This window comes from Microcaecilia unicolor, chromosome 13, assembly GCF_901765095.1.
Source record: "Microcaecilia unicolor chromosome 13, aMicUni1.1, whole genome shotgun sequence".
Taxonomy (NCBI): Eukaryota; Metazoa; Chordata; class Amphibia; order Gymnophiona; family Siphonopidae; genus Microcaecilia; species Microcaecilia unicolor.
Window position 1 is genome coordinate 62896668 of NC_044043.1, and position 22935 is coordinate 62919602.

A 22935-nucleotide genomic window follows, 5' to 3' on the forward strand; every position below is an offset into this window, starting at 1 on the left:
CTCAGTGCTGTATCTTTTAGGTAAAAACAACCTTTTTGTCTAGGAATTAATCTGGCATTAATATTTCTTGGAAGCAATTTGGGGTTGGAAACGGAGGATAGTAATTATAATAGGCCGACTGAATTTCAGGTTTGGTTTTGGCACTGAAAGTGGCCCAAAATCCAAGTTCAGGTTTCAGCAGAAAACACAAGTGCATTTTCAGCTCAGACCAAAACTTCCTTTCCCCTTCACCAGAGTGAGTCCTGTGGCCACTGGCCCCTGCTGCTGCCGCTTCCCCCCACCCCAGAGACTTGGTCCGAACAGACTAGGCCGGGCCAGACGGCCACCACACCCCCCCCAGATGAGAGCGAGTGCTGCCGAGCCTGCCCCCCGCCCCATCCAAAGGCCCTCCCCCGGGCCTACCTTTAATTTCCCTGGTAGCCTAATGGCCTCTTTGGGGCAGGAGCTATCCCAATTGCTTCTGCCCCTGCAGCAGGAACTCTTGGCAGCCATTTTGATGGAGTAACCAGCAGGGGCAGGAGCAATTGGGATAGCACTGGCCCCAAAGAGGCAGCTAGGCTGCCTGGGGAAGGCCTTTAGGTGAGTGGAGGGGCTGGCTCAGCAGCACTCGCTCTCCTCTGGGAGGGGCGGGTAGCCGGGCTGTCTCCACGGGATTGAGGCGGTGGATAGTGGCAGCACTGGCGGCGGCACCTGGTCTCTGTGGGGGGAGGGGAGTGTTAGTGCTGGTAGCCTGGGAGGACCTGCTATTTGCTAGGGGAGGTGGGAGGAGGTGCTGTTTTTGGGTTTGATATTGACTGAAACCGAACAGTAATTATGATTCTTTGACTGAGACGTTTTGGCTGATGGCATACCTTCTGAGATGTAGAGCACTGCTAAGGAGTACTAACTTTTTGGACATCTCTTTTTTTGTTGTCTTTTTTTCTGTCCATCTTCTGGTACTGCAGGCATCAGAGTACCTCAGACAAATGTGTATGCAGAACATGGTGTGGAAATACTGCAGGAGAATCAGCCCAGAGTGGAAACAACAGGTACCTCTGTCTCTTCTAGTAGAGCTCATGGCACTGCAAGCAAGACCTGTATTTTTGTTGTTGTTGTTGTTGTTTTAGGTGGCTTTTCTTAGGAATAAAAATCATTTTAAATTCCCCGCCCCCCCCCCCTTTTTCATTCCTGAGGCAATAGCATATAAATAGTCAGTTGGTTCTATTTGGTTACTCTTAATGTTTTGAATCTAAGTAAATTGGGACGCTGTTGCTGCTGTTTACATACTTTCAATTAACTTAAATTGTGAGCGTATAAGCAAGGAGGGGTGGGGGTTAGGGACCCATATTCCTCAGGCAGGTCCCACAGGACAGAGCCAAAGCCTCACCCAGTGGCAACTAAAAAGCATGACTGAGGACAACAGAGCCAAGCTTTGCGCTCAACCAGCTCCGGTCCATGGACCGGGAAAAATGACCACGCTGTACGGCCTTGGCCAGCAGACTAGGGAGCTAGAACAGAGACCAGAAGCACCAGTCAACACAACTACCATCTGCTAGAGGTAGAGAAAATACTGGATTGTTCCACTCAGTACCACTAGGTTATACCATAAAAGTCACTGGTAAAGATCAGCTTTTTCTCTACCTCCATCTGCTGGTAGGAGGGAATATTTCTTGTGCAGAATGGTACGGCCTAGATGATGAGGAAGTAAATATATAAGTACATAAGTAATGCCACACTGGGAAAAGACCAAGGGTCCATCAAGCCCAGCATCCTGTCCACGACAGCGGCCAATCCAGGCCAAGGGCACCTGGCAAGCTTCCCAAATGTACAAACATTCTATACATGTTATTCCCGGAATTGTGGATTTTTCCCAAGTCCATTTAGTAGCGGTTTATGGACTTGTCCTTTAGGAAACCGTCTAACCCCTTTTTAAACTCTGCCAAGCTAACCGCCTTCACGTTCTCCGGCAACGAATTCCAGAGTTTAATTACGTGTTGGGTGAAGAAAATTTTTCTCCGATTTGTTTTAAATTTACTACACTGTAGTTTCATCGCATGCCCCCCTAGTCATAGTATTTTTGGAAAGCGTGAACAGACGTTTCACATCCACCTGTTCCACTCCACTCTATCATGTCTCCCCTCAGCCATCTCTTCTCCAAGCTGAAAAGCCCTAGCCTCCTTAATCTTTCTTCATAGGGAAGTCGTCCCATCCCCATTATCATTTTAGTCACCCTTCGCTGCACCTTTTCCAATTCCACTATCTTTCTTGAGATGCGGCGACCAGAATTGAACACAATACTCAAGGTGCGGTCGCACCATGGAGCGATATAACGGCATTATAACATCCTCACACCTGTTTTCCATACCTTTCCTAATAATACCCAACATTCTATTCGCTTTCCAAGCCGCAGCAGCACACTGAGCAGCAGGTTTCAGTGTATTATCGACGACGACACCCAGATCCCTTTCTTGGTCCGTAACTCCTAACGTGGAACCTTGCATGACGTAGCTATAATTCGGGTTCTTTTTTCCCACATGCATCACCTTGCACTTGCTCACATTAAACGTCATCTGCCATTTAGCTGCCCAATCTCCCAGTCTCGTAAGGTCCTTCTGTAATTTTTCACAATCCTGTCGCGAGTTAACGACTTTGAATAACTTTGTGTCATCAGCAAATTTAATTATCTCGCTAGTTACTCCCATCTCTAAATCATTTATAAATATATTAAAAAGCAGCGGTCCTAGCACAGACCCCTGAGGAACCCCACTAACTACCTTTCTCCATTGTGAATACTGCTCATTTAACCCCACTCTCTGCTTCCTATCCTTCAACCAGTTTTTAATCCACAATAGGACATTTCCTCCTATCCCATGACCCTCCAATTTCTTCTGTAGCCTTTCATGAGGTACCTTGTCAATATGTGTACTAACAACAAAAACAAAGTCACATGAGCTAGGAGGTGTAAACTTTTTTTAAAAAACCATGCAATGGTAAACAAAAATGTGTTAAAAACACACAAAATAACTATACTGCTCTATACTTCTCTATAGAAACAACCACAGTCCAGTCTGTAATAGACCATAAATGTACATGTTGCCTAATATATTGTGGCAGTTTTGCCTCCATTAGGGGCCCACTGGAAAAAGGCGGTGAAAATAATCTTCTAAAAGAGGCACCACCTATTATTGTCCACAAGGTTATTCCTCCAAGTAAGTGAGCAGAGAATACTCATCTCCTGAAACCGTGTCGTATCTGTGTTCAGCAACAATTGAAATCAGTAAACAAAGATCCCTGAAGCAGGTGAAATTGCCAAATCATGTAGGGCAATGTGTACATTTATAGTCTGTTGGACAGTAGGTAATTTCCTGGTGCTGTGCTGTGGCTCACCAGACAGACCACCAAAGAAGCTAATGACAGGTACGCTCAACTTCACTGCAACTCCAGTTTTATTTTCTTTTATCTGAATAAATCCAGTACTTGTTGTTTGGGCTTTTTCACTTTCCAGTCAAAGGGACTCTGAGCCAGTCAGGTTTATAGGGTTCCTTTGCCTCTTCAGTTAGAGACCTAGGCTGATAGGTGGTGTTTTTCTTTCTTTTTCTCTTGTAGCTTGAACAGAAAGTTGTTGCTAGTGAGATCTTCCTGGATAAAAAAGATAATTATCCACAAAGTGTTCCAAGATTGTTCATCAACACCCGGCTCAGTAAGTCTTCAACATCTGTAGCTGTCCTTCTTTGCTGTTCTGTTCACCTCTCACTCTATGACTCTGATTTCAGGTAATGAAGAAATAAATGCCAAAGTGCTTCAGGCCTTAGAGAGTGAAGCCATCAAGGTAAATTTGTTCCTATTTGTACACTTTTTAAAAAGTAATATTTGCCTCCCTCTGCTTTTTCTTCTCCCATCTCTTCAGGATGACAGCTTAAGCAATGCAGACTCCCTTGGTTCCCAGGAGCTCCAGGGGAGTTGTCATTTGAGACTTCAACCAACAGGGTTTGCCCCTGTAGAGACATTTTCCTTTCTTTCTTCAGGACCAGATTGTGTCACTCATCGCATGTCCGAACTGAACCTTTGAACATTCTTCTCCTATTGCACTGCATATCTCTGCTATAAAGAGATACTTCACAGTTTTATTTGCTGACATTGCTTTGAGAGCTTCAGGCAAATTTGCAATAAGATACAAATTTTAAAAGCAATCAAAATGTTAAAGTAGCTTAATAAAGTCTCTTAAAAGGGGGCTTAGGTAAATATGATATGAAAGTGTGCTGCTAGTTTCCTTACATTAACTGTTCAGCACTCTCACTTGCTTTACATTTTGAAAATAAGGTTAGAATGATAAAATTACTTGCTGTATTATTTCTATGATAATATAGTTTGCAGATGTGTGTCCTTAAGTGATTTATTTTGTCTTTGGAGGATGGCTAATACTGACAGTTTGTACTAATGTGTGTCCTTCTACAGTATGCAGTGCCTGTAACCAAATATGACCGGAAGGGCTACAAAGCCAGAGGACGACAATTGCTTCTCACCCAGAATTCAGTAGTAATTGTTCAAGATGCCAAACTTAAGCAACGAATAGATTTTGCCAAGCTAAAAGGTAAGTGAAATTTGTATGTATAGTTTATTTATATGTTGTGTATTTGAATAGTTAAAAGTGGATTATAAATTAATAAACTAAATAAAATTAAATTTAAATGCCCAGTTTCTTGCAAGGTCCTTTTGAATTCTTTGAGTGTACTTGAGTTTTAGCTATTTTGATTAAATTTGTATCATCTGTAAATTTGATCATCCCATTCGTTGCTCCTTTTCCCACTTCATTAATATGTTAAATAATATTGGGAACAGATCCCTGGCACACTCCTCTTTGTCACTCCACTGGAAATGTTGATCATTGTCCAAAGTTGGAAAGTACCTCCTATCCCATGCCATTTTTTTATTTATTTCCTAAGGGGTCTCTTATGAGGGACTTTGTAAAGTGCCTTCTGAAAATGCAGATATCATGATATTTATATGTTCACATCTTCAGAGAATTTTAATAGTGTAGTAAGGCATGATTTCCCTTTGTTAAAATTATTCTGGCTCTTCCCCATTATACAATGTGTATTTATATGCCCACTAATTTCTTTAACAATATCTTCCACCATATTGCCTGCTACTGATTTGAAGCTCAGTGGTGTAGTCTTCCTGTAGCTTTTGTTATATTGGCTATCCTCAAGGCCTCGGGCACAATGGCAGTACGAGGTCTGCAATTTCATATTTGAGCCGCTTTGGAGCTTTGTGACTATCAGCAGGTCCTAGTGATGTGCTACTATTTAACTTGTCAGTTTGTTCTAGTACCTTTTTTACAAATTCAGAGATTTGTTTCTGTTCCTTTGAATCATCACTTAACAGAGGATAATTCCGGTATGAGTATTTCCCCCAACATCCTCTTCGATAAAGATCAAATAAAGGATTTATATAAATTTTCTGCTTTGGCTTTATGTTCCTTGAGCGCCCCTTTTGTCCCCTGGTCATCTTAAGGTCCAGCTGACTCCATCTAAGGTGTACTTTAAAAAGTTTGTATTAGTTTTTGCCTCTTTGGAAGTTTGTCCTCAGTTATCTCTTGACCTGCTTTATTAATGTTTTGCATCTAATTTCCGAGTTCTTATTCTCTATTCGTTTCTGTTTCTCATTATTACTAGCTTGATGCACTGTTTTATTTGGATAGGCCATGATTTTTTTTAAAGTGTATTCTGTGATAATGTTTTAAACATAAAAGCTTTATTGGTACTGAGCATATGCTGTGTTTGCTGATACTGACTTTCCTCCCTTTGTGAGTGTTTACTTGCATCAGCTAGTTCCAAGCTTATCCTGAACTTTTACTTTCCACCCAATGCACGACAGGTTACACTATTCCCAACCATAGCTGTGTTGTCCTGGGTTCAGGGTTGTCGACACCATGGTTTTCCTGCGAGATTGAGTGGGGGGTTTTTTTTTTTAGTAGTCGCTGCCAATGGTCACAGGTTGTGACTTTTGGGTGGGTTTTGGGCAGCCGCACTGGCAGGTCAAATTTGGAGCTAGAATGAGACTTGGTACATCTCAAGCGTCATTTCTGCTCCAGATTCGACCAGTAGGAGAGTGATGAGGTAATCAGAAGCAGGGAGGGAGGAGGAGCTATCGCTGCTTCTCACATTGCTCTGAGGGGACCCCCCCCCCCCCCCACCTCTATAAATTTATCCTGAGAGGGACTTCCTTCTGCTACTCACAGGCTGTTTTTGGGCATGAACATTTTTGCATTCTTAAAGGCCTTGGTTTCACATACAATCTTAAGCTATCTATTTGGCTTGTCCTAGGTATAATGCATAATCATCTTGCATTGTCATAGTGTTATCTTACTTTCTGTATCATCTTGTATAATGTAGTGCACTTCTGGTGTTTCAGTGGTCTGTCTCTCATGTCATCTTTGTTGCTTTCCTTGCGGTTTGTCAGTTTAACTTTCTTGTACGCAGGTATCTCTGTCAGCAGCCTGAGTGACAGCCTGTTTGTTCTCCATGTACACTGTGATGATAACAGACAGAAGGTAAAATCTCAACTACATCTTATTTTTAACAATAATGGCTGTCGTCTAATGCTTCCATATTAGACTCTAGAACATACTAGGGCAGTGGCGTACCAAGGGGGGGGGGGGTGGGGGCGGTCCGCTCCGGGTGCACACCACTGGGGGGGGGGGGGTGCCGCGCACCTGTCGGCTCTTCGTTTTCATGCTCCCTCTGCTCCGGAACAGGTTACTTCCTGTTCCAGGGCAGAGGGCGCATGGAAACGAAGAGCCGACAGGCGCGCGGCACCCCCCCCCCCCTCAGCAGCGTGCACCCGGGGGGGGGGGTTCTTTCGCCGGGGGGGGGGGGTCGCACTGCACCCAGGGGGTTATTTTGCTGGGGGGGGGGTCGCGCTGTTCCGGGGGGGGGCGCTGCACCCAGGGGGCAGGGCGCATCGGCGATCCGCCCCAGGTGTCAGCGACCCTAGGAACGCCACTGTACTAGGGTGTTAACCTTTGCCCACCTGAAGATCTTTGCAATCACTGCCCATGCCTCGCCTGCATTAGGACATGTGACCTTGTTTTAACAACTTGCCAACTGGGTTCTTGCATACCCTGGGCAAGCACCATGCCCACAAACTTCTCACAGGGGTTTCTGAAGACATTAAAGACGTCTCCACAGCCTGGGGTCAGAGTTCCCAGAGCACTCATTCAAAAGTCCTAAGCTCCTATAGTGTCTCATTTACCAGGGTTACTAATTACACAGAGCTAATAAACTGAAAAGCTTATTTTAAAAAAGGATAAACAATGTAACAAGATTAAAAACTGTTCCTCCCAGCTGAAAACAGTGACACTATCGGTTCTCATTCTAACAGTCCCAGCAATTGAAAATTGTTTTCCAGCTATCAGCACAACAGTGGCTCAAAACAGCAAGGACAGCCCCTGATAGAGGAATGCAACATAAGTGCTGCCACCTGCTGGCTTTCTAGGCACTAGCAAGAACTGCAAATGAATGGGGCCAATGCACAGCGACACCCGAAAAATTACTGGGTCACAAACTGTGACCAATGCACAATGAGATGCACGGATCCCCTTTCATGCATCGATCGCTATTTGTGACTGGAAGCTGCCAAATGCATTTGACAGCTTGCCACAACAAAGTTTTCAGTTGCGTGGGGGAGGCGGCTTGAGAAGGGGTCCAGTGGAGGCCAGCAGGGCTCCCCTCTTGAGCCCTTCCATGCAACTCAAAAACTTTCTGGTGGTCTAGTGACCCCACCGCCCCTTCCACTACATAATCTCTGATGGTCCCAGTGGACTCAGACCCCCTCCCCACACCTCTCCCATTCCCCCCAAACAAGAATTGCAAACCCCAACCTCTCTGCATGCCCTCCCGACCCCCACCAAGCAAAAATCTCAAACCACCAACCCCCCCAAGCAAGAATCTCAAAATCACCCCCTGCCCCCCCCCCCCAAGAAATAATCTCAAACCTCCCCTCGCACCCTCTCTTCCCTCCCCCCAAGCAAGAATCACCCTGGTGGTCTAATGACCTTCCCCTCCCCTTGAAAAAGATGGAGGCAGGAGGGCAGGAGCAATACCTCTCTCCCTCCTGCCTCTGGGCCTACCCTGCACAAAATGGCAGTGGCCAGCCCTGCTTGGTGCATCCTGGGATGCCACTGGGTGGGGCTAAGCGCCACATAAACTCCTGACCTGCCGTAGAATCTTACATGTTAAAGGTAGGTGCTTCTTGCACTCATTTTAATACTAATGAGCTCCTTGTAATGCATTTGCATAGGGTTTTTGGTAGCTGCTAATGGCACATGTTAGAGCCACAGAAAACCCCTTTGTGCATTACTCGCTAAATAACGTTTGCTTTCGACTGGCCACAACCAATCTAATGCAAACGTTAACAGCATGGTAAGTTTTGTGCATCAGACCCAAAGAGCAGTAGAAAGAGGTGAGTTCCAAAACTTAAGTACTATTGAAAAAAAACAACTTCCTTTATAGATAGCCATAGGATGTGTAACGTTTGCACCAAAGATTTTTATTTGTAAGGTATTGATATTAAGTGAAAAAAATTCTCATGTTGGATAGAATTCTTAAAAAAATAAAAACATCCATTTATCCAGAGTTCATTCCTAACAGGTTTTAGAGCTCTGACCTCTTTAGTAGTGTTTTTTTTTCTTCTTCTTGTTATCCAGTTTAGTTGTGCTGTATTACGTTAAAACTGTATTTCAAATTTCACAGGCTGTTTTTCAGTAAATCCATGTACAAATCTTTTGGCCAAAAATATCTAAATGCAATCTAACCTGATTTTGATGTGGAGATGTAGCGTTCCTAATGCTTTTTTGTACATCCTTAACATTTTACAAAGGGGGCTTTGAATATTAGCTTTATGGGAGCTTATGGGCTTGCCTTTTTAAAACATTCTTCTCTAACTAGGATTTCATTTGCGTTGGAAGGCAAGGCAAAAGATAGGCCTAGGAAAAGTTAATGGTTCAATGACAAAATAAAAGAAACTAAAGTTTACTGCCCTTCTCCAATAGAAATGTTCCTGCAATAGAATAAGATGAGGGCTAGAATTGGGCACTTAGCATTAGAAGACAATTTTCCATATTTGCTTGTAGGAGTGAATAGCCTTCAGCATTTCCAAAGGGCAGAAAATCTTGTGTCCTTGGTACTCAAGGAGGGTGTCAGCAATGTTAGCGTACCTTTGATTGATCATGTGCTTTATATGATTACAACTGTGCTGTGATGCGCTGCCAATTTCTTTATCAGGGGGCTCTCAACAGCACTGCTTTGCTTGATGAGACCGTGGGTTCCCTGAAACACTGAATTTATGGTTGTCTTTTAGGGAGATGTTGTATTACAGAGTGATCATGTGATTGAGACGCTAACCAAAATTGCTATGAGTGCTGAAAGAGTCAATAACGTCAACATCAACCAAAGCAGGTGAGCATGCGGTGTCTGAAGAGCAGGAGACATTGAAAGCCAAACTCCTGATTCTCCTCCCTATCATAATCCTTGCTCCTGTAAGCAGCATGGCAGGTTGTAACCACTTTCAGGACTGGCAGAACCACCAGGCATACTAGGTGTCGTCCTAGGGTGACACACATTTTTTTTTTTTGGGGGGGGGGGAGAGGAGGGGGAAACACTGAAGTTGCACCCAGTGTGCCTGTGGAAGTCATCAAGGCCAGTTGTGGGGCCTTGAGCATCTGCGCATGCTCAAGGCCTGCTGGATCGCATTCTTTCTAAACTTCCTGTTTTGAAAGGGATGGGATGGGACCCAGTGGGCCTTGAGTAATGCACAGATACTTAAGGCTTCTGCCATGGAACATGGTATGTGTGACTTAGAGCTGTGGAAGTTTCTGCTAATCATGATCTTATTTTGGATATCTTAGTTGGTGGGCTACTTGATTGGGAGTTTTCACTTTCCTGCTGCTTTTCCTCCATTGATATGTAAAGTTATGGTGCATCATTATGGTTCTTTACCCTGACATTTTGATTTCTTCATATTGTTTTCTATGAGGAAAAGCAGGACAGCTGAATCCTCACATATGGGTGATGTCATTGCAGAGCACATGTGCGTGTTCCCACCTGCTACTGATATGTGGGACTCCTCAGCCCTTTTGTTTTCTGCGGAACTGATCACATGTTTTTCTCATTGCGGTTACCTCATAACAACATAAGTATTGCCATAGTGGGACAGACCGAAGGTCCATCAAGCCCAGTATCCTGTTCTCAACAGTAGCCATTCCAGGTTAGAAGTACCTGGCAAGATCCCAAAACAGTAAAATAGATTTTATGCTGCTTATCCTAGAAATGAGCAGTGGACTTTCCCCAAGTCCATCTTAATAATGGCTTATGGACCTTTAGGAAGTTATCCAAGCTAACTGCTTTTACCACATTCTCTGGCAATGAGTTCCAGAGTTGAGTGAATAAATATTTTCTCTGATTTGTTTTAAATTTACTATTTAATAGCCTCATTGTATGCCCCCTAGTATTTTGGGAAAGAGTAAACAAGTGATTCATATCCACCCATTCCATTCCACTCATTTTATAGACCTCTATCATATCTCCCCTCAGTCGTCTCTTCTCCAAGCTAAAAAGCCGTAGCCACTTTAGCCTTTCCTCATAGGGAAGTCATCCCATCCCCTTTATCATTTTTGTCACCCTTCTCTGTACCTTTTCTAATTCCACTATATCTTTTTTTCAAGTTAACCAGAATTGCACACAGTGTGGTCACATTATTCTCATATTTGCTTTCCATTCCTTTCCTAATAATACCTAAGATTCTATTTGTTTTCTTAGCCGCCGCTGTACACTGAGCAGAGTGTATCATCAACGATGACAACTAGATCCTTTTCCTGGTTGTGACTCCTAATGCATCACATAGCTATAGTTTGGGTTCCTCTTTCCCACATGCATCATTAGTGGCCTAGCGATTAGGGTGGTGGACTTTGGTCCTGGGGAACTGAGGAACTAAGTTCGATTCCCACTTCAGGCACAGGTAGCTCCTTGTGACTCTGTGCAAGTCACTTAACCCTCCATTGCCCCATGTAAGCCGCATTGAGCCTGCTATGAGTGGGAAAGTGCGGGGTACAAATGTATCAAAAAAAATGTTTTTGCACTTGCTCACATTAAACGTCATCTGCCATTTGAGTGCTCAGTATCCCAGTCTTGTAATGTCCTCTTACAATTTTTCACAATCTTGTAATTCAACTTCTTTGAATAACTTTGTCATCAGAGAATTGAATTACCTCACTAGTTATTCCCATCTTTAGATCATTTATAAACATGTTAAAAAGCAGCGGTCCCAGCACAGACTCCTGCAGAGCCCCACTATCTACCCTTCTCCATTGAGAATATACCCTTCTCCATACTCTCTGTTTTCTATCTTTTAACCAGTTTGTAATCAACAATAGTACATTACCTCCTATTCCATGACTCTCTAATTTCCTCAGGAGTCTTTCATGAGGTACTTTGTCAAATGCCTTTTGAAAATCCAGATATACAATATCAAAAGGCTCACCTTTATCTACATGTTTGTTCACCTCTTCAAAGAAATGTAGTAGATTGGTGAGGCAAGATTTTCCTTCACTAAATCCATGTTGTCTTTGTCTCATTAATCCATGCTTATATATATGCTCTGTAATTTTGTTCTTTATAATAGTCTCTACCATTTTGCCCAGCACCAACATCGGGCTCACCGTTCTATAATTTCCCAGATCACCTCTGGAACCCTTTTTAAAAATTGTATGTGGTTTGTATGTGACAATGTTTTATCTCTTTATCAGATCCTGGACGTAATGGTTTTTTTTTTTCTATGACATCATCTGTTATACTGGTAACTGCAACATTGACTGGGGTAATCCCCCTTAAAAAAAAGTGGGGGGCTTGACCCTGAGGTGCGCACTTCTTTTGGACGGTAGCCTCTCTGTATAATAGAGAGTCTGCTGTGTTTGGGGAGGTGGTTGGGGTATTGGGGTTAAGCTTGGGCTCTGTGAATCTGATTGGGGAGCAGGGGGAGGGGGCTTTTTGGAAGGGAGCATCCATGGTACAGTCCACTCATTTGCATTACACATAGAGAACATTTTTTTGTTGTTGTTTTTAGTTGATCAAATTGTTAATTTTACTACATGACTAGGCAAACACTGCTTCCTTAGCGTCCCTCCGGACCGGACCAGGATTGGACTGATGGGTTGTGCTCGCCTACCAGCAGGTGGAGACTGAGAAAAAACTCTGACTCTAGAGAGCCAATAGGAGCCCTGGCCATGTGACCTTAGCCTCAGTATTTTCTCAGTCTCCCAGCAGGTAGGAAGTGAGCCCATTAGTCTCTCTCCTTTTCTCTTTAGATATTACAGATATTTGTGATAATTCTTCTGTGCCTGGAATCTTATTTAGAGGCTTGACAGGGTTTCCTTTCTCTTCTTTCTTTGACAGCCTCGGGGGTGTTAAACTCGGGTGTCTCGAGTCCACCCCCCTTCCTCCCCATCTCCCTGGCTTAGCAGGGAAGGGCCGTCCCTTTCTCTGGAAAGGTGTACCGTCTTTGGGAGAGGCAGCCACTTTTAACAGGTAGCTGCTTTAAAAGAATTAAATCAAATAAAAGGAAATTCAAAGAAGCAGCCTATCTTTCCCCAGACTTCTAACGAGCAGGCAGCTCCAGTGTTTTATTATGATTGAGGGGTTATAAAAAAAAAAAAAACAAAAAACAAACAGAAGAAAATAATTCAGTATCTGTGACTTTAAACAGCGATTTTTCTCATCAGATTTAATTTCCTCCATTTTCTTGCGTTTTGGCGGCGGCAGTTTAAACAAATGAAGAAAAAAAAAAAAAAAAAAGAAATGTGCGAACCGCGTAAGCGCGGCCACCTGTTTTTTCCGATATGGCTTAAAAGTTCAAACAGCTGCTGTCGGTCAGCGTCGCGCAGTTCACGCAGCCGGAACGTGTAAATTTTGCTCTCCCTTCAAGGTTTCTTCGGGTCCGGTGCTGCCTCCAGTTTTTTCGGGGCCTTTTTCGCCGGCTGTTGTTTCTTCGCCGTTCCACTGGGCTCCGCTTGTTCGGAGGTGTCGGGCGCGCTGTCGACGATCGCCACAGGGCCAGTGGAGCGAACGGCGGCCATTTTGTTTCTCCCTCCATCTTATCAGTCGGGGATCTCTCTGCTGAAGGTAAGGCTGCAGTTCATAGAGCAGTTCGGCTCCAAGATGTGTACACTTTTGTATGTGCTGAACGGCGTATTCTAAAATGCTCTTCACATCAGCAGGCAATATTTGGTTGAAAGGGGGCTCCTTTCATATATGAATATATAACAAGCTTTTCTTCTTTTAAATTTCTATGTATCACGGGGCTGTTAACACTAGTTTTTTCTGGTGCTCAGTCATTTTTCATTGCCTGGTGGAAAATCTACATCTTATCATAATATCATAATTCATTTCAAGCATTTTCCTCAATAGCTGTAGTATTATACAGTGTTTTAAGAACTTTAGAAACTTTCTCTATAGGCATAGAGTAAATTTCTGTCTTTCTCATTCCCTGGTGAATAGGACTACATTGTCTAAGAGTCAATTGATTGGTACTTTGCAATTCTGACCATAATATATTAGTTCCTTTCAAGCATTTTACTCCATGCCTATGATGTTATATAGTGTTTTAAGAACTTAACAGACACTCTCAATGGCTGTAGTGTTATACAGTGTTTTCTTTTTCCGACTTTAAGAAGCCTTCTCTAGAGGCATACAGTATATTGTTCAGATGCCATGGGGATATATCAGCTCTTTCATATTCTCTGAGGGACAGTCCTGTCTACCAAGCTCCCAATCACTCAGCTGCCTTAGCAGGCATGCTTTATTCATGTCTTCCCTTCTTTTCCAACTGCCTTGAAGCCTCTCATTTTTCATTTTAGCTTTCTTCTGGTTTTTACAGGACATATGGTCATTTAGAGAATAAAGTCATCCTTTCACTTAAAGATAGTGGACGGTCCTCAAACCATCTACTCGTGTTTGTCTCTACTCTATCAGTGCAGCATTGGCAGATTATAAACATCCTGGTTTGGTCCAGTATGCCTATACATACCATCTGCTATCTCTTCCTCTTCCTTAGAGACCTGATGTTATATCAAGCTTTCTTGAATTCAGATACAGTCTTGTCTACACTGCCTTCACCAAGTGGCTGTGGCACAACTTCACTTTTTTCGTTACAGGTAATTTCCAAGTTTGTCCTTTTTCATTTTCATTCTATGCGCCTTCACTCCAGAGTGTTCTTTCAATTGGAAGGGGATTCACTCACTTCCTGTGTATTTATACCATAGGTACATAAGTATGGTTATGCTGGGTAAGGCCTAAAGTCCATCAAGTCCAGCATTCATATCTAATGGGCATAGGTACATAAGTTTTGCCATTCTGGGGAAGCTCAAATGTCCACCTTTCTACAGCCAGAACAGCATTAAAGAAAAGAAAAAAAAAAAAAAAAAACCTCTCACGAGAGTATCAAACAGAAATCTCTGCTCCAAAAGCAAGGCTTTGCAGTAATTCTGCAAACTAACGCATACAATATTTGCCATGGCTGTTCACCACTAGGAACACCGGGGACCCTGGGCCTAGGTTCGGTGTTTTAACCTGAAACAAGCTCAACATTCATATCTATTGGGTGTGAGTCTGGTACTACTACTACTACTTAACATTTCTAGAGCGCTACTAGGGTTACGCAGCGCTGTACAAATTAACAAAGAAGGACGTTCCCTGCTCAAAGGAGCTTACAATCTACATCTCAGTGAGGGAGGACGCATGACCGTGGTACGTGGATTAGTGGTATGTGGATTAGGGAGATCCAAGAAATTACAGGCCGGTGAATCAGACGTTCATACTGGGACAATTTTTTTCTGTCCGGAGCGTACTACCATAGCTGGTGGACTCCTATATTCAGAACTTTCTATATTCAGAACTTACCCAACTATGGAACGCCATAGAGATAGGGTTGGAGTTTGTAGCCCTATTTAACTGGTGTCCTTGGTCACCCTTCCTCTTCTCCTCAGGATCCAGAGAATGGCTAGTTTTTTGCTTATGCATTAACCGGTCATTTTCAGCAGTACTCTCTCTTCCGTTCTTTTATAGATCTAAGAGGATGTTCATTGCGCTTTTAGGGTCATTTCATTCTTACCTAGACGACTGCCTAATTGGAGAAAGTCTTATCAGCAGAGTTCTCAGGTCACGCACCGGGTGTTGCATTTCTTACAGTCTCTAGGTTGGGTGGTGATTGTAGCCAGGCCTCTCATTTGATCTCTCATTTGATCTCTCATCAGATATCTCTGATTTTCTCTTTGTTTAGTCAGGTTGGCGCACAGTCTTTTGTCTCCTCTGCAAACATCCCAGTTTATATTTTTCTTGGTGACCTTGGGCCTTCGGCCATTTCCTCGCTCTATTCTGCAGAATGCAATTTTACTTTCTAATGCCCAAGAAGGAATTTTCCTTCATCCTATTGCGAATCTCAGGGTCATCAATCGCACTATTTAAGTGTCATCTAGTTATCTCAAGAACCTTAGTTCTGTCATTGGGATGCTTCGTGCAATACACTTTTTGGCAGAAGCTTGTTTGTATATATTTTTTTTCTGGGGGATCTCAGCAATTCGTTTTACCTTCGGGTGAATTTTGTTTTCCCTACTGACAAACAAGGCGGAGAGAGCTATGTTGGTCCTTGCCATGGCAATGGGTTATGTCATCCGCCAAGGAGGAGTTAAGAGTATACTCTTGAGTTTGTACTCATTTTTTCTTAGTTGTGTCACCCTGCATTTAGGTGAATGGACTCTCATTTTTTCAGCCTTACTTCCTCACTGCGACACTTCAGGGCTATCTCTTTTTGCCTTCAGGCTCACGAACATTTCTTGCTTCTTCCGTTCAGCAACAGTCTTGACGGAGACAGGGACAGATGCCAACGTCCAGCAGGGGTTTTTCAGCCTTCTTTATGCGTTTCTTCCATCATCTCACTAGGTGTTTACGCAGAACCAAGGCACCCTTCTACATCCGGACCCCCAGTCACTCAAACTTATGGCGTGGTTACTGGGTCTGCAACATCTTTGATATTTTCGCAGGAAGTACTTCAAGTTTTAATTGCTTCCAGACAGAAATCTACATTAAAGTCCTATGAATCAAAGTGGCGACGGTTCACTCTGTGGTACTCCTCTCGCCACTTCATTCCACAAACAGTATCCATTTTGCATGTTTTGGAATATCTTCTGCATCTTGCGAAATCTTGTCTGTCTTACTCATCCATTAGAGTTCATTTGGCAGCTCTATCAGTGATGCATGATACTGTTGACAACCGCACGCTTATGCAGCATCCACTGTCAAAGCGGTTTCTTAAAGGAGTCCTGCACCTGTACCTCCCGCTTCGTCCACCAGCTAGGTGAACTAGGTGAACAGACTCTTAAAGTTCTGTTTTCTAGTAGCCATAACTTTTTCTATAAAGTTTTCCTCTTCAAGCAGTGTTTCCCAGTAGCCATTGCAGCAAGTAGATCTATGTGTGGAATACTTCTACGGTTGGTAACTTCTTTTCGGTCTGCTGTAGTTTAAAGTTTTCACCTTTCCCAATCGGTTTTTTCTTATTGGTTTTGTCCTTCTAGCCAGTAGGCGTAAAAGTTTTTCATTGTTTCTAACCCGCTATATCGCGAAGGATCAAGGAAATGAGAATGTCTATTTCTCTTCTCGCTGAGAGGGCAGTTCCACAGCGTATTACAACATATTCCACAACTTCAGAAGCGGGCTCTATTCTTACTACGGCGATTTTTGGTGCTCTCGGTGCACATTGGTAAGTTGGCAACTTAGTCCTAGTTTCATTTTATTTTGCTCATTGGGACACACTACATGTTAGTTGTCGCCAGGTGGCCTATGCAGCATGAACATTTCTCTGCAGTTTTCATAGGGTCCCTCCCTTCAGATTACTGCTTTGGTACTTCCCATCAGTCCAATCCTGGTCCGGTCCGGAGGGACGCTAAGGAAGGAGAAATTAGATCTTACCTGCTAATTTGCTTTCCTTTAGTCCCTCCGGACCGGACCAGGCCCCTCCCATGTTCTCTCTACTCTTTAGCTTCTTTTATTAAGTAGGAAGTGTATTCAGTAGGAAGTGTATTCATTTCTTTACGATTCGTGGAACAATACTATATATATACAGAACTTTACGTGGTCTATACCACTTCTCTGGTGGTTGCTGGTGAGCTCAATTGCTGGAATCTATCTATAAAACCTTAAATACGCCATACCACTTCTCTGGTGAGAGTTGTGGCTGAGCTCAGTTGCTGGAATATCTATAAAACCTTAAATATGATTTACCACTTTTCTGGTGAGAGTTGCTGGTAAGCTCAGTTGATGGAATATATATAAAATCTTAAGTGGGCCATACCACTTCTCTGGTGAGAGTTGCTGGTGAGCTATAAGACAAGTGAGCCATACCACTTCTCTGGTGAGAGTTGCGGGTGAGCTATATTATGCGTGAGCCATACCACTTCTCTGGGGAGAGTTGCTGGTGAGCTATATTACATGTGAGCCATATCGCTTCTCTGGTGAGAGTTGCTGGTGAGCTATAGTACAAGTGAGCCATACCACTTCTCTAGTGAGAGTTGCTGGTGAGCTGTAATACATATCGGGCCATACCACTTCTCTGGTGAGAGTTGCTGGTGAGCTCTGATACTTGGCATTGCCGAGTGCTTTGTGGCTGCTAGGATTCCATACGGCACAGAAGGTCTTTCTTTCTTTCCTGCTTTGTTATTCAAATACTGAGGCTAAGGTCACATGGCCAGGGCTCCTATTGGCTCTCTAGAGTCAGAGTTTTTTCTCAGTCTCCACCTGCTGGTAGGCGAGCACAACCCATCAGTCCAATCCTGGTCCGGTCCGGAGGGACTAAAGGAAAGCAAATTAGCAGGTAAGATCTAATTTCTCCTTAGTTATAACGTGAGAGGTCTCAATAAGCCAACTAAAAGGCAACTTATGTTAAAGGAGCTAGAGAGGACTGGCACAGCAGTGGCATTTAGCCAAGAAATGCATTTGCTGCCCGCTCATGAGAAATACTGTATGCAAAGGAAATATCCTATAATTTACTTTGCTTCTAACATTGTAAAAAACAAGAAGTCATGATTGCTTTTTCTAAGAAATACCAATGATCCATTCAAAAGTGATGAGAGATAGACAGGGATGGTACCTTCTACTTATAGTTAAGCTAGGCTCCTTGGTTTATACATTCTTAAATGTCTATGTTCCAAATGAGGAGCAGGGGGCATTTCTGCAAGGCTTAAATCAGGTGCTCATGAAGAATACTCAAGGGAGGAGACTTTAATTTAACATTGAACTCATCCCTAAATAGCTCATCTCAAAGCACCACATATGGCCGAAAATATAGACAAGTTTTTAAGACATATCTAGCTAGGTAGGGCCTAGTAGATCTGTAGAAAATGTTCTTCCCACAGCGGAAGGAATATACATTCTATTCCTCCACTTATAAATCCCATTCACATATTGACTACTGGTTTGGGGACCTTGGGTGTCCAATGAAGGGCACGGGCACTTCAGATATGGCCAAGGACGTGGTCAGACCATTCTTCCCTAGAACTGGATATTACTATAGAGATGGATGGGGGGGGGGGGGCAGAATAAGTGATGGAGTTCTAAGGCTTTGCTACAGACGTGACCTTGGGACTGGGGGAATGGGGAAAATATTGGGGAATTGTATAGATCTAGATTATCTTGTCCACAATAAAGCGCTTTGGAAAATTTAAAAATAAATTGCTTCTGACTCCGACTCCACAGCCCTTCACACTTTGGACTGCAAGAGAGCCTTGGCTTTCTATCTGCAGTGACTAAAGTCCATAGAAACTCCACCCAGCTTTTTGATTCTTTTGACCCTATAAGATGGTGGCTGATGTCAGCAAACACACACTTTCTAATTGACTAGCACAATGCATTTCCTTCACTTATACCCAGGCAAAGCCTGATGCTAGAGGGTCAAGTCATGGCCTGCAATGTCAGAGCAGTAGTTGCATTGGTAGCCCACTTGAGGTCAGCTTCCATAGAAGAGATTTGCAAGGCAGCAACATGGACTTCTCTTCATATATTCACCTTGCATTATTATCTGGAGCAGGGGTTCTCAACCCAGTCATCAGGACTCACCTAGCCAGTCAGGTTTTCAGGATTCCCACAATGAATATGCACAAGAGAAATCTGAATACAATAGAGGTAGGGCATACAGATCTATCTCATGCATATTCATTGTGGGTATCCTGAAAACTGGCTAGGTGTGTCCCGAGGACTGGATTGAGAATCCCTGGTCTACAGCAAGACTCCTGATGAAACAGTAGGTTGGGCCAGACAGTCCTTCAGAACCTTATTTGGGGTTTAGAAGCCAACTGCATTCCCCCCACCCCTGGCCCATTCTTTCACTTCAACTATAGAGGGGGTCCCGTGTGACCATGGCAGGCAGGACCAAAACATTTTGGAAAAGTATTGGAATTCCCACACGCGCTCTGTTGAATGTCACCCATGTGTGAAGATTATCCTGCTGTCCTTGGAGACAGGTGCATTTATTTTATAAATAATAATAATAAAAAAAAATAAACTTGACAAAAAAAATGCTGCTGATCCCATTGTTACATGTCAGAAGTCACATTTTTGTGTGAAGTCCTATAGAGAGGACTATTCAGAATTCAAAAGCATGCCCTGTGTTTTGACAGCATCAAGTTTGCAGCTGGACCGGGTAAGGAGGGCATCATTGACTTCACCTCAGGCTCAGAACTGCTAATAGCCAAAGCCAAGAATGGACATCTATCCGTGGTAAGTTCATTCTCCAGAGCAACATTTTGTTGAGCATGTAGAACAATGTAACAGGCTGTTGGGTTTCTAGCCTGGATTACTTAAACCACAGTTATTTTTATGGGTTCAGTACAGGATTTTTTCTTAAACTGTAGGGCTAACACACAGTTTTAGGGATTCAAATATAAAATATTTAAACCTGCAGAGCATATTATGACAGTCCATGTTCTCTAGTAATGAAGCCAAATACAGTGCAGTCCGCTTAAGTGCAAGGGTCTGGGACCAAAGAAATGCATGCAGTTAACCGGAGCGTGCACTTCACTGTTGTGACCCAAAGAAGCTTGACATCTGATAAACATATGTACAGTACTGTTTATTATATGTACAGTATACAGTCTCCGTTATCTAGCGTTAAGCTTACTTGAAGTAATCAGTTATAGTCCTCTGTACACTATTGGGCCTGTGAGTTCCATAGACTACGTCTGCCAGACGGTAAAAACTGTCATAGCGCTGACATCCAGTGGCCTCCAGATAGGCCCGCACGGTGTTGACTCTACAGCGCTCTTGCAGAAGTGACAGGAGGTTGTTGAATTTCGTCAGCATGTGCCTCACTGCTCATTTCATCATCTGTTTCATCATCAGCTGTTGCCTGCGTGTAGGCGCATATCTCGACATCAGTGCTGTCGTCAGCTGTTTGTAGATCGTAATCAACTACTATGTAGCGATGAAACTCCTCTTCAGTAACACCGGCTGGGATGTCAATAACCTGTTCATAGTTTGGATCAGAGAGGTAGTGTTTGGTGGCAGGAAGACCACCTTGACATTAGACAGTCTGACATCATCCCTGTGTGCAGCACAATTATCACAAAGCAACAAAATCTGATGCTTTTGTGCCGCATTCTAGTGTCTAACTTCTTTAGCCACTACATCCAAATTTCCCCAGTCATCCATGAATTTGCGTTAGCCTCATATGACACAGGAAGTCGCTTAACTTTCTTGAAGCAACGGGGCTGTTTGCTCTTTCCAATGACGAGGGGTTCCAATTTCTCACTCCCATCCATATTGCAGCAAAGCAGGAGCGTCAGTCGGTCCTTCGACGTTATACCTACAGAAGTTTCAGCATGTTTGAATGCAAGTGTTTCATCAGGAATCGCTTGCCAAATGTTTTCGTCAGCATTGAAAATATCATGAGGTGCAAACTCGTTCAAGATGGTAGGAAGCACCAAAGTCATCAGCGTCTTGTTTCTCACCATAACTTGTCTGGAATGTTTTTACGTTTGGGGAGCGTGCCAGGTGCCCTTGACCTGGATTGGCCACTGTCGGTGACAGGATGCTGGGCTAGATGGACCTTTGGTCTTTCCCAGTATGGCACTACTTATGTACTTATGTACCATGCTGTTTCTTGAATTTTATGTTTCTCTCCTTCCATCTTTCCAACCATCCAACAGTGGCTTTGAATTCAGTTAGTCCAAGACTTTCAGCTAGCTGGTTAGCTTTCTCCATAAGCAGTGGACCACTGACAGGAAATTGTCTGCTCCTGACTCGAGAAAACCACCGAAGAAGAGCATCTTCTACCTCCTTAGCTTTTCCCGCCCATTTACATTTCCTGTGTGGATTTGTATTGTTTTGCCAGTCTTCCAGAAGCTGGTGTTTCTGCTTCAAGACACGTGAAATTTGACTGGGATTGACACCATATTCTTTAGCAATAGATGCTTGACTTTATTTGTTTTCTAATTTTTTAAGAACTTCTATTCGTTCAGCCAGTGTTAAAGTCTTACAGTTCCGCTGCGATGACGACTCCGACTCCAGTGTACACTCAAACAATATTCTTTTGCTTATTCTGCCTGTGGCAGTTAAAGGGGCAGTAAATTTGAAATTTCGTTGGTTGTCACGCGCCAATCGGCTTATGCGGAGTCTTTCCTACAGAGGAGCGGTCTTAAACCATACATATAAGCGAATCTTGCACTTATCAGTGGTGCACTAAACCATAGTTTGTCCCCATAGAAACTGATGGTGCCAAAAACGGGACCAAAGTACGGCATGCAGTTAAACAGAGCATGCGCTTATCCAACGTGCACTTAAATGGAGTGCACTGTACTTAATGCTTATTGCTCCTTTTGTGGTCTTGACCAAATAAAATTGTGCAAACCCCCCCTCCCCTCGAGGTACAGAATAACAAGGCACCTATGGAGAGTCCAAACAGATTGTGACTCCAAAGGCGGATTTTATGATCCATTTGGGGCCCCAACCCTCAGTTTGAAAAGCTCTGGCTTTAAGGCAGAATTAGGTCAAGGTACTTGCAACCAGGATAGTTGTTCTGCCGGCTGATTGAGGCCAAAATGAGTTCTTTCTTTAGGATATGACCACGGAGCCTGCATCAAGACCTGACCTGTTCCCTTCCATGATGTGAACTTACCAGATTCATTCAGTTGTTTAATATGCAGGGCTTTGATCTTTTGTGTAGCAGGTTCCTGGTTCAAGACCCCACAGAATCTTTTTGCCCTTACATAAATTGATGCTGGAGTCCTTTATAGAAAGCACAGTTTCTTTCAGTATCTTTATCAGGATTCTGCAGGAACTATGCATATTCTGTGGTGGATTTTTCAAAATTCTAGGGCAGTTATGTGATTCATTATCCTAAATTTGCATATTGTTTTTTTAACTTTTATTTTAAGTCTATTTCTGGCTGTCTTTTAGGAGGAAAGGGATCATTGTGATCAGTGCTGGGAAAGCAGGCTTGGGATCTTAGGAGCTAGTGAGAGAAGCACATTCTCAGCAGAGGGAGGTGGATCGCAGAGGAGGGAAATAGGGATGGGATCTTGGGAAAGGGGTTTTAAGGGACAGGGCAAAAAGCAGAGTATGGGGAAAAGCAGAGAACGGAAGGAAAGGGAAAAATGTTTCTGGGTTTAAGAAGAAGGAAATCTACTTTTCACCCTTTCTGTATGCTGATCCATTGTCTCTCTCTCCACCACTTGATCTCCCCTTCCCTTCATTTCCTTGCTTGTTCTTTTCCCTCTTTCTCCCTTGCCCACCCACCTCCTCCTTGACCACAGTAGAAGGAGCAGGCCATTGGCAGTTCAGGCCACATCCTCCAGTTCTGCTTCCAGTTACACTGCATTTGAAGTTGCTTAAGGTGTTGGGCTGTTATCAGAATTACAAC

The 22935-nt window shown here is 43.4% G+C and overlaps 1 protein-coding gene across 1 annotated transcript in view; it reads left to right on the forward strand.

Annotated features, from left to right (window-relative positions):
* Positions 1-22935, forward strand: part of MYO1C (myosin IC) — a 199566-nt gene that overhangs the window by 175031 nt on the left and 1600 nt on the right. The window contains 7 exon segments of the mRNA XM_030222087.1: positions 945-1028; positions 3586-3679; positions 3753-3808; positions 4435-4570; positions 6462-6532; positions 9340-9437; positions 19697-19796. Coding sequence (XP_030077947.1) covers positions 945-1028; positions 3586-3679; positions 3753-3808; positions 4435-4570; positions 6462-6532; positions 9340-9437; positions 19697-19796 — 639 coding nt within the window.